Raw genomic sequence first — 11,761 nt, forward strand, 5'->3', positions numbered from 1 at the left:
AGTTTTTTACACGTTTTATTTAAACACAATAGAGACTAATGTTTAGAGAGTAAATACTTATTTTTTCCTGCCTGCTTGAATTTTGCTGTTGGTTTAAAAAAAAACAGGAATGTGACTCGTGGGTACGTGCGGCCAAAATTAGTTTTCTCTGCAGGGCGGCTGGGCTCTCCCTTAGAGATAGGGTGAAAAGTTTGGTCATTCGGGAGGGGCTCGGAGTAGACTCGCTGCTCCTCCACATCGAGAGGAGCCAGTTGAGGTGGCTCAGGCATCTGGTTGGGATGCCTCCTGGTGAGGTTTTCTGGGCACGTCGCTCCAGAAGAAGGCCTAAAGGAAGACCCAGGACATGCTGGAGGGACTATGTCTCACGGCTGGTCAGGGACGCCTTAAAGTTGGTTTATGCTTGACGTGTCTGCGAGGTTCGCACGGCTCCGCGCGGAAAAGTTGCGTCATTTTAACAACCACGCCCCTCCACCGCGTCTCCGCACGTCCCAAGATTTCCACAACGCACACCTCGGAAAATTTCTAACCACGCGGACGGACGGACGCGGAAAAACATGGCGGACCGGCAAGAACTAGTATGGCAGAGGTTGGTAAATACAGACATTTGTATGATTCAGCTCTCAGAGATCACCGGGATCAACATGTTGTTAATAATTCTTGGAGAGAAATAGCTCGCACTGTCGGAAAAGACGAGGACGCTGTTAAAAATGCTGGAATGCCATGTTGTAAACAGTCATTTCTACTTCTACTATGGTGTAGTGTTGGATGCATGCCATAGAGCTCCATGCTGCCTCGTTCAGTTTGGGAGAATATTGGCTCACCGCAGAGACGAGCCGCACGAACCATAAACGCTGCGAGTTGTGAAGCGCGTTCCATCCGCGAGCCGCATCACCAAGCGGAAAGTGAATGCGTCAAGCATAAACCAAGCTTTAGGATTCCCACGGAGGAGCTGGTCCAAGTGGCTGGGGAGAGGGAAGTCTGGGCCTCCCTGCTTAGGCTGCTGCCTCAGCGACCCGACTTTGGATAAGTGGACGAAAATGGATGGATGGATGGATGGAATGTGACTCGAAATGACAAATATTTAAAAGATTTAATGTATTTAAATGCATCTGCCCATAAACCACTTTGTAAATCATTTTGTGTGGAAGCAAATGGATAGGAAAAATGTTAATAGTGCAATTTAAAACCCTCGTTATTCATAAGCACCTTCCCATAACAAGGCATGCAAATCTCGCCTGGCATGCTCTTTTCAGCACAACACCTGTTAAGTTGTGCTACACCCAAAAATTTCACCAGCCGCCACTGCTCGCGAGTCGAGCCAGGAGGAAGCAGAGAAGCTGCTCCTTGGCTGAGATTCTCCCGGTGTGGATGTGCGCACAGTGAAGCTCATGAGCAAACCGTTCCACACCGCTGAAGGAGTGAAGGAGTCGTAGGATTATGGTAGGGGGGTGACTTGCTCTTTATGGTGCCTGGGTCAAGTGGCTGCAGATCAAGACCAAATGATCGACCACCCCACCATCATGCTTGAAGCATATGAGATGTTTTTCAGGTAGTGCTGTGATTTATGCGCAAACAGCTAGACATATTCCTGTGTTCACTAGGCTCAGTGGCCTAGTGGTAGAGTGTCCGTCCTGAGACTGGGAGATCAGGGTTCGATTCCTGGTCGGGTCATACCAAAGACTTTGAAAAAATGGGACCCAATGCCTCCCTGCTTGACACTCAGCATTAAGGGGTTGGATTGGGGGGTTAAACCACCAAATGGTTCCCGAGCGCGGCCGTGTCTGCAGCTCACCGCTCCCTCAGGGGATGGGTCAAATGCGGAGAACAAATTTCGCACACACACCTGTGTGTGTGACAACTAATGGGACTTTAACTTTAACTTCCAGAAGCCACGACGAGCAACTTAGCTGCAACTCTCATGCAGCTTTTAGCCAGCAGAGATGTCTCAGAGAGCTCAAGTGGTTTCTCAGGCTTCCGTTAGCTGAATTTACCCTATTTTCTAAAAAAATAAAAATGTAATCATATCCATCTGCTCTAGATGGTTTTGGGCAAATAGCTCTTTGAAATGATCTCTCTGTTCAACATAATAATTCAGGGATGCTAAAGTGTGTCCTTTTTTGGTGAGTTAGTGAAATCAGATGAAGATTTAGAATTTTGGACACCGCTCCAGCTTGTAAAACAAGTGACCCCACCCTGGCCAGTGCTTTAAAAAATGCCAGCGCTGCTACTACTCAGCGTGGGTGGAAGCCTGTGACTGTTTTCCCTGAGCTCAGCCATTCCCTCCAGCCCAGCTGACCGCTCAGCTGTGCCTCTCACATACTGCAGCACACACTCTTTCCACACCGCACACACTCTCCCGCAGAAAGATTGACATTAAGACACCCGTGCCGATGGATGAGTGTGTCCTGAATTAGCGAGGATACCGAGGAGGGTAGAGGGGTGAGACGGGGGGGTCGTTTCCAGAGGGAGGTTTTAGGGTGTTGCTTACGTGGGTCGAGTTTCTGCAGACAGATCTGTTTGCATGTCAACGGTGTGTGAGGCGCGTGTGTTATGGTCTTTTTAAGCTACGACCCAACACAAACACACATGCACGCAAACACACACGTCAGTCAGAAAGTGTGTGTGTGTGTGTGACAAGAGTGTTACACAGACCGTCCTCTCTTCACAGTGCGTCCCTCTGCAGCTGATTTCATTCCTCACATTTAAGTTCAGTAGGACTCGCATTCATTCAACCTCATCCTCACCATGACCCTGTTTTCATTCCCTTTCAGCACATTTAGAAAGCCGAATCCACATCTAATTGATGTCAAACAGAAAAAACGAACACACAGCTTCCACACCAGGATGCATCAGAAAGGACGAGGTCAACTATGCTAGAGAATAGAAGACAAACTGGCTACAGAGCAGGTGCCACCCCAAAAGATGTTTTTAAATGTTGTGCACTAGCGCAAACAAGTGTTTCTCAACCCTGGTCCTCAGGGTACACGGTCTTCCATGTTTTCCACGTTGCCCTTACACCAGTGTTTCCCTGCTGCCACACACCCGACTTAAACGAATGAGTGATTAACAGGCATCTGCAACACTTGATGTCCTCCTGATGAGGCAATGTGAATCAGGCGTGTTGAAGCAGATATGGAAAACATGCAGGTCAGTGCGCCCTGAGGGTTGGGAAACAAACGCAGAAAAACATATTTAAGCCCATCCATCCTTTTTCTGCACCCGCCTGTCCACGCAGGGGGGGGGGGGGGGGGGGGGGGGCTGGTGCCTATCTCCAGAGGTCAACGGGCAATCAGGCGGGGTACACCCTGGACAGAGAGCCAGTCAATTGCAGGGCAACACAGAGACACACACTCACACCTAAGGACAATTTAGACAGACCAGTCAACCTAACAGTCATGTTTTTGGACTGTGGGAGGAAGCCGGAGAACCCGGAGAGAACCCATGCATGCACAGGTAGAACATGCAAACTCCATGCAGAAAGATCCCAGGCCGGGAAGCGAATCCAGAACCTTCTTGCTGCAAGGCCACAGCTCTAACCACTGCGCCGCTCGTCGTAATTAAGCCTCATCAGCTATCACCACAAAGCTTTAGTTAGTTCCTAAAATGCATCAATAAACAGCTGGAGTGTTTGAAAGTAGCGTGCACTTCACGCCAATGCTCCTTTACGTCGTAAAGCAAATGTGAGTTATTCATCATCTTCTTCCTGCAGCCCTTTAAAGAGCTGGATGTTTCAGACTCAGGTTGAAGGTTTAGATTCAGCTTTGTATGCTTGATGTAAAAAGCCTATAAAATATTAGCAAGAGGATCTGCAATACAAGCCATTCATATGTGTGTGTGTGTGTGTGTGTGTGGGAAGGTGACATTCCATCTATACTCTCTTCCTGAGGAAGGAGAGAAAGCATCACACACACTCCTGTTGACAGCAGGCGGAGGGAGAGGTGCACGTACAGACGTTTAAGGTCACCGACACATCCGCCTCCTCTCAGCCCGGCCCATCACACACCGTCCATCAGAAAATACGTCTTTATTTCTGCTGCCGCCGAGTTACAGACCTCCTGCATCATCCCAGTCGTCAGCAGAGGTTCTGCTTCTAAATAAAATTCATTACGTTGATGTAAAAAATATTAGCCATCTACTGAGTTGGCTCTGGTTTGCTGTGGTGGAAAACTAAACTGCTCCTCCTGTGATTCAGTGAGGAATGAACTCAGGCGTGAGGGGAAAGTGGACACCAACCAGAAAAGTGGCTCCGCGGGGGCAGCGACGAAAGCGCCGACGCACCCCGGCTCTGCTGCCAGCCGATGGTCACCAAGCACTCGTAACGGTCCGTTCTTCTGGGTGCAGAGTTGGATAACACGTCTTTGTTCGAATCCACAAGGACCAGAAAAGATTTGCTTCTTTTTCTTTTTACGGGGTTTGTGATTTTTGATGCATTCACAAGCAAACAAAATATACTTCAGTCAACAAAAATGCCGTTTTTATTTTTCTGTAAACTCATACCCAGTAGATTGAAACTCACAGAGCTGCAGACTACTCACTTCTGTCAGAAGACTCTACATGTTACAAAAAAAGCTTTTTACAAAGCAAATTTGTTTAAAAAATGAGCCGAGTCATTTTTATAATAAAAATACTTTCAGGTCACTAATTTACAAAAATCTTTTTCTGTGCTGCGCACTTATCACATATTTACACATGCACTGTACAAAGGAGGCAGCACATTCAGTCTTTGGTGCTGCACAAGTCCGAGTCTGAAGGAAACCTCTCAGTTTGTGTCTATTTGACAGGGATTGGTTCCTGCTTCCTGTTCTCTGGTGTAAAGTTTCAAGAAGTCCTTGTATCGAGGTGCACAGCCGAGCCACGCCGAGCCAAAGTGGACAGAACCGGTCAGAAGGTATTCGTCCTCCCCTGGACGGACACCACACTGAGCAGGAACACTGACCCGTCCGCTCCAGCCGCGTCCTCTGACTCCGCCCCAGGAAAACACGCTGCTCTTCTGGCGAAACAGTCGACTCAGAGTCACGGCGACCAGGGAGCGGTCGTTCGTAGCTGATGCAACGCCTCGAAAGACGCCACGGCCAGCTAGACGAGACGAAACAAGACGTGAAGGAGATAAACTTTAAAATCATCCAAATATCTGAACTAAGTGACTTCTGACAGCAGCAAAATAGAGTTCAGGTCTTTTAGGCTAGCTGCTAGTTCCTCAGTGGGCTGTGACATTTGGAAGCTAGAAGGACCTAAAAAACTTATTTATAGGACACGTATGGAGCACGGCTGGATCATGGGCTGTGCAACTGTCTTGATAATGTTCTTGTTGCAATTTAGTCACAACGGTTCTTAGTTATGTCTCAGTTGGTTTGAAATTGACCCTTTTTGTTTTATTACTTCCACACTTTGGTTGCAAACATCAGAAATGAAAGTGGGAAGGCTTTGAGGCTGGTTCCTGACCCAAGCACCACCTCGCTGGCTATTATTGGGAGGACGTAGCTAAATGGGGCACAAGAACTTGTCCAGAAATGGTGAAGACGGTCCCGTTTAGGGTGAAACGTGATCTACGTCTGGGTTCACGTCTACATAACAGCTGCAGACATCGCCGGTTTACGGCTCTTTTATGGTGTTTATCATTACTGCGCTTTGAGAGGATGTGTTTTACACACTTTTTCACAAAAGTTGTCAGTTTTCCTCAGTAAATAATTGCATGTTTTCTTTTTAAAGCTCTGAAACTGCAGACTTCCTTTCCTTGTTAAACAGAGTTTCTCTGTTTGGTCGTGCAGGCGTGTAACTGCTGCACACTGCTGATATCTGCTCAACAACCTCTAACAAAAACATTCTTCTGACAGAACTTAAAGTTTTTCTGCTAAAAATACTTAAATTCTGGTCTGATCAGGAGTTTATGATGTTTGTATATTTAAACTGATATTATATAACATCAAAATAAATCTCCTGACTTGGAAACATTTCTCAGATCATGCAAGAGATTCAATGAAATTGTAAAACAAGGTTGTTTTCCCCTCAATGTGACGCTATGTGATCGTTTCCTACAGTGGTTACCAGTCAGCAACCTGTGCCAGGCCAGAAAATCAACTACTTTCTAAGTTGGTGCTTTAAAAAGAAGCCAAAACCACCATCAGCTTTGTTTTATTTTAAAGGGGAATTAGGCAGTTTTGCTTGCTTTTTACACCCCCTAGTGTGTGTTTGTAGAATCAAAAGCAAAGCCAATCTCCTCGCTGTGCGTTCATCTTTTTAACACCTTAATCTAACAGCTGAAATGTCTCCCCAGCCCTCATTAGTGTCTACAGGATTGATTCATCACTAAATCAAACAAATCAGCCGTGTTCACGATCTAAAACATGCAGGAAACTGCAGCACCAGTTATGTCAGAACATCAAGGAGCAATAGGAGCTGGGTGGCCTTTCATTAACCCCGTAAAGGGTCATTTTAGCACAAACTGGCTCAAGAAAATAGTTTAAAATATGAACATTTGTAAAGTATCTCTTTAGTTTCAAAAGACTTGCAAACTTCAGTCGGTAGTAGTGGACTGGATAATAAAGATCTAGTTCATAACTCATGCAAAACCTCCTACTGTCTTACTTTTTTCTATGCAAATATTTAACAAATGAGATTTAGCCTCAAAAGTTTATCATTCTATGAATTATATTTAAAAAGTTAACATTAACATCCATTTCTTTGTGGGATAAATATGCAGCATAATGGATATTTTGAATTGTTTTAGATAAAATGTAGGTTTTTGGATTCTTATAATTACCAAAGTCACTGGAGCACACAGCCATGAGGACTTCTTCATCCGAGCAGGGTTTACATGCAACTAGGAAAGGAAACATGGGAGGAAATAACATTAAATGTTGTGTAACTTAGACATGAAAAGCATTTTTACAATTTCAGCAAACAAGTGACCTTATTCCATCTAAAATTGTTCTTTTCTTATTCGTGTGCAGTTGTGGCGTTTTTTTTAGGAGACATCCAAACAAGTAAAACGTGGATCTGGCTGAAAAAAGCAGGTGACTTAACCAGAGGAAAAGCAGACTGACTCAGAGAATTACCCTTTGACCCCGTCAGCTATAAAAACAGCTATAAACCGCCAGACACACACTCTGACAGGAAACTTCAGGGGGGAAGCTTTCTTCTCAGTCATTATAAAGGAAGCTACGCCCCCCCCCCCCCCCACCACCACCACACTTCACTCGTGGCGGGTGGGCTCCCCACAACTCCTGCTGAAGGGAGCAGGAGGGGGGTGGACTTTTGACTGACAGTTGAGGGAGGACTAGCTGACCCCCGTGCTTGACCCTGACAAGGCTTTGTGATTGGTCTGCTTGTTTTCATACGTGTGCCTGACACAAGGGAGTGTGGAGGGGGGAGGAAATGGGGGAGGAGACTGTCATGGTGGTGGGATGAAGAAGTAAAGACCGTTTAAGATTAAAGACCAACATTCCTTGAATTGATGCGTATTACCCGCCGCTTTTCATGATGCTCTTGCAGTTTTGGTCAAATCACCTCAGTCTCACTCAGTGTTGCAACCTCTCATATGTTATCGCTGCTGAGATTGGCCGATTGGTCATAATTGCGTTGACTCACGAAAATCGTAGACAACAAATGTAACAATATCATCGTTTCCTGTTTGAAGCTTTGTTTTTCTCTCCAAACTGCCGCTGTGCTGCTCTTGATGCACATTTGCAGCAGAGGTATTCAGGTTCAGCTGTGGCGTCATCGGAAAAGCCCAAGCAGTCACGGCGTGCTGACAACAGAGATCGAACATTTGGGAGAATTTTATAAAAGTTCAAAAGAAGAACGAGCAAAATGTGCTGGGCGAGTGCCACAAAGCAACTCTCCACGAGGACAACGGAGCCTCATTAGTGAGTATCGCGGCACCACAGCCACGTATCCCGTCCACAACAGTGTGTTTACTATTGCGTTTTTTAGGGATGGCGAACTTTGACTTTCATCTAGTCGGTACCAATTACCGCTAACTTGGAATTGACACCAGTACTTAACTATACCAATTTTTGATACGTTAAAGTGTTTAATAGTTGCCCTGGGGCGCACTGACAGAGGCGAGGCCTGCCAAACACTGGCGCCACCGGTCCCTCTGACCACCACCATCAGGCAAAGCGGGTTAAGTGTCTTGCCTAAGGGTATAACAGCAGCATTCTCTGGTTGGAGCCGGTATCGAACCTGCAACCTTCCGACTACTGGACAATACGCGCTACCTCCTGAGCTGCTGCTGTCCCAATATAACCCAACATAAAACCATATTTGATAATTATCACGATAAATAACATACTACTGTTTGTATTTTATCATCGTAGCGTACAAAATTCTTCAGTGCGAGAACCTTTAACAACAACTGTTTCTAAATGACACAAAAATGAACACCGAGCTCCGTGTACCCCTAATCTAACTTGATGACGAGACCATGTGTTATAAACTACAAATGAAACAAAAACGAACTTTGATTCCGTACAAATGTTTGTATTTTAATATTGTGGAGTTTCACAAACTAAAACTCAGCTCCATGTACTCCTTATCCTCTCCTTTCCCCTCTGGAGAAATTGTGCGATGGGTGCTTCCTTGTAGTATTAAAAACTGCAAATTAAACTGAAGTGAACATCTTAGCTGTGAACTAAATTTATTCTGTCTTCATTCCTTTTGCTGTTCATTTTCAAACTGTTGATTTTTCCTACTCAGAAGTGGGAATTTCCGAGTTCTAAAGAGAAAGCGAACGCACCATTGGCTAACGGAAGCTAAAATATCAAGCTAACGTAACCTTAAACCATTTATTTACCTGCTGGAGCAAATTAGGACGATGGTGTCTCACTTGGATCGTTGTCGATGTTGTCATCATCACCCATCACGTTTAGTTAAGTGGACCCAAACTTTAAAGGATTTCCCTCCGACATGCTGCTTCCTTTGTTTACAGCTCGCCCGCAGCACTTGATGACATTACGCTCTTGTGTACACGCTGCTGTCTATCTTGGCAAATTGCTGTCTTGCAAGTCCTCAGTTGGTGCCTTAAAATGTACTGAATTTGGTACCAATCCCTTGTGTTTATACTGTTTGTGTATTTCAGATACGTTTTAACATAGATACATTTGTCCTTCATTCTCCTCCACCTCTTTATGCGGCTGCCACCTCTAAACCCAAGTTTCCCATCATTTCCGCCCACGAATAAAACTCTTGCTGCTTATCTTTGTACTCCTTCCTTCACGGTTGAATGCACGTCAGTAATTTCGGACTTTTTCTACGAGACATTCTTCAAATTGTTCTACGTTTGCTGCTAAATATCTTTGGCTCCCTCTGTTATTTGAGGGGGCAATGGCGGTGCCGTCAGTGAAGTTAAAGGAAGTAACGTCCTGACCGGTCACAAACCTGCGACAGATAGTTGAAATATGGGAATTTTTCCATCAGTCTCTAAAAGCTCATCAGGAAGCCCTTGCACCGACACATTATGGTGTCGCCTGTCTCCGTACCCACGCAGAGGGAGTCAGGCCTTAGTGTGACTTTAACCCTTTGATGCATAACGGTCACTACAGTGGACAAGTACTCAAAATAGTTATTTATTTGTTTTTGCTATTAAGCACAGCTGTTGAAGACTTTATTGCATTTGAGCCCCTCCATTTGGACTTCAGTAAGTCAAACCAACATATTTCATGCTCAGAATGCACGCTGTCCACTGATGTGGACATGTAATAAATTATTTGTAAATTATAAAATTTTACAAAAACTATTTGTTGAAATTTGTTTCATTCACACCTAAAGATGAATGGAAAAAAATTGTTAAAAAAAATCATGGTTGAAGATTTCATAATTCATGCATCAGAGGGTTAAAAGTAAAACTATTTCTTACACATTGAAAGACTGAGAAACTGAAACTGGTGAACTCTTCTAACCGCTCTGTGAGCAGCATAAAACTGGAAAGTCATCTTGCTCACGAGTCTTTCCAGTAAATGCTATAAAATAATATTTTTTAGGAAGAACAGAAGAAAAGAAAACTGGTTCTGATACCTGAATGAGGGTGTAGGTACGGGTACATGTGTGCTCCTGGTCCATGACTGGGCACCAGCTCATATTGGAAAGATGTGATCCTCCTGCTGATGTCCATCTGTGGGATGGCCTCTACAAACAGAGCCCCCTCTGCCAGGCTGAAACAGATCACCTCGCCCAGAACATGGTCTTCTTCTGCCAGAAGCAGCCTCAGGTCCCCTTTGTGCTCCAGGTACACATGAGAACCCTGAAGGAGAACGGGAGGCCTTGTTCAGAACCAAATGACTAAACTCTAATGATTTATTTCTAGTTTAGGTTTACCTGGGAGTAAGGCTGGGGCTTGATGCACACGTGAACACCTGCTGTGTGTCCCGATGAAGGATCTGTGTTGGCTCGGAGGTTGATGATGATGGCTCCGGTGGGGTAGAGCCACTCTAGAGACCCCTGAGAGCAGCGAAGGTAGACCTGCTCCACGTCTCTGCGGTGAAACTCGTGGCTCAAACCACTGCGGATGAGACAAGAATCCATCACAAACAGAAAGGAGGTCTTTAAAAGCATCAACATGTCCACCAACATAAACACAGAGGGGATTATTTTAAACCCATCAGGAGGATTGTTGGATAACAAATCTCACACCTGTGGAGAAAACAGACTGAAACTGTTGGAAATTTGAGGTTAATGAACTTTATAACACACAATTCAAGGTGGGAGCTTTTATATTTTACTACTTTGAGACTTGAAAGAATGAACAAAGGCGACATGCGGCTGTTTACTCAAGATAGGAACTGGAGCAAAGACATTCCTGAGATCAAAACCTGCTTCAGGTAGTGAAACATTTGCAGAAATTTGTCCAATACTGGTAATTCTCTGGATCTGTTTGCCATTATCTTCAGAAAAGTGATTGCAGAAGCATACTTTCAGCTAAATAAGACTTTGCACAAGTAGAGCAAATTCTTTGGATTTCCTTTTTTAACCCAACTTTATTACTCAGCGGTTTCCGGAGATTTTAATCTTAAACCTGACTCTTCAGAAAAATGCAAACCTCTTGTGAGATACCCAACAGCAACACGGAACTCTAACTAAACAGGAATGACCGAATAACTAAATTATAAAGGATAAATGGCTCCACGCTCACCTTCCTCGCCAGCTGCACTGGTCGCTGGAGTACTGAGCCACCGCCCGACATAGGAGCACGGCCGTGACCCACTGAGCTGCCCACGGCCGGAGCATGGTGGACTCTCCGCTCCGGTGGTCACCGGATAGCCGCCCGGACACCAAACCAGCTCAGCCAGACGAGCTGAAGCTTCCGAACCGAAATTATCCAGTTAAATACAACTCTTTCTGGGAATTACAGCTGAGCTGAGCGGGCTACATCTCGGGAGGTAAAGCTGGCTGCTCCTGAAGCAGAAAACTCCACTGAAGTCTATGGAAGTAAAAGTGCGCATGCGCGGTGGTTTAAAACTTTCGCTGCGCGCACTCCAGGGGCGCGTGCCAGCCGCTGACTCCGCCACGCGAGCTCTCGTTCCAAGCCACGCCCACAGATTAAACAGGATAAGTGATAAAGCAGCTTTAACACGAATAAAGCTAAACTTTATGCGTGTTTTGCTGCCATGTTACTCAAACTGTGTGAAGAATATTAATGCTTGTTTCCTGGTTAGCTTTAGATTTACTATAAACCTCCAGCCTGTGCCTCTGTGGGCGTGGGCTGGTTTAGAAACACATGGATCCTATTGTAGGAAAAAAAATAAATCAGCATGTAGGTTTGGAG

The 11,761-nt window shown here is 45.2% G+C and overlaps 1 protein-coding gene across 1 annotated transcript; it reads right to left on the minus strand.

Moving 5' to 3' along the window:
- Positions 1-4,452: 4,452 nt before the first annotated feature.
- Positions 4,453-11,413, minus strand: LOC107397329 (meteorin-like protein). Its single transcript, XM_015977287.3, has 5 exons — positions 11,129-11,413; positions 10,315-10,498; positions 10,015-10,240; positions 6,761-6,820; positions 4,453-5,076 (listed from the first exon to the last, which is right to left on the minus strand). The coding sequence occupies exons 1-5, from the start codon at positions 11,221-11,223 to the stop codon at positions 4,760-4,762; spliced, it is 882 nt and encodes a 293-aa protein (XP_015832773.1). The 5' UTR covers positions 11,224-11,413; the 3' UTR covers positions 4,453-4,759.
- Positions 11,414-11,761: the final 348 nt, after the last annotated feature.

The sequence above is a fragment of the Nothobranchius furzeri genome, chromosome 6 (genome assembly GCF_043380555.1).
Source record: "Nothobranchius furzeri strain GRZ-AD chromosome 6, NfurGRZ-RIMD1, whole genome shotgun sequence".
NCBI lineage: Eukaryota > Metazoa > Chordata > Actinopteri > Cyprinodontiformes > Nothobranchiidae > Nothobranchius > Nothobranchius furzeri.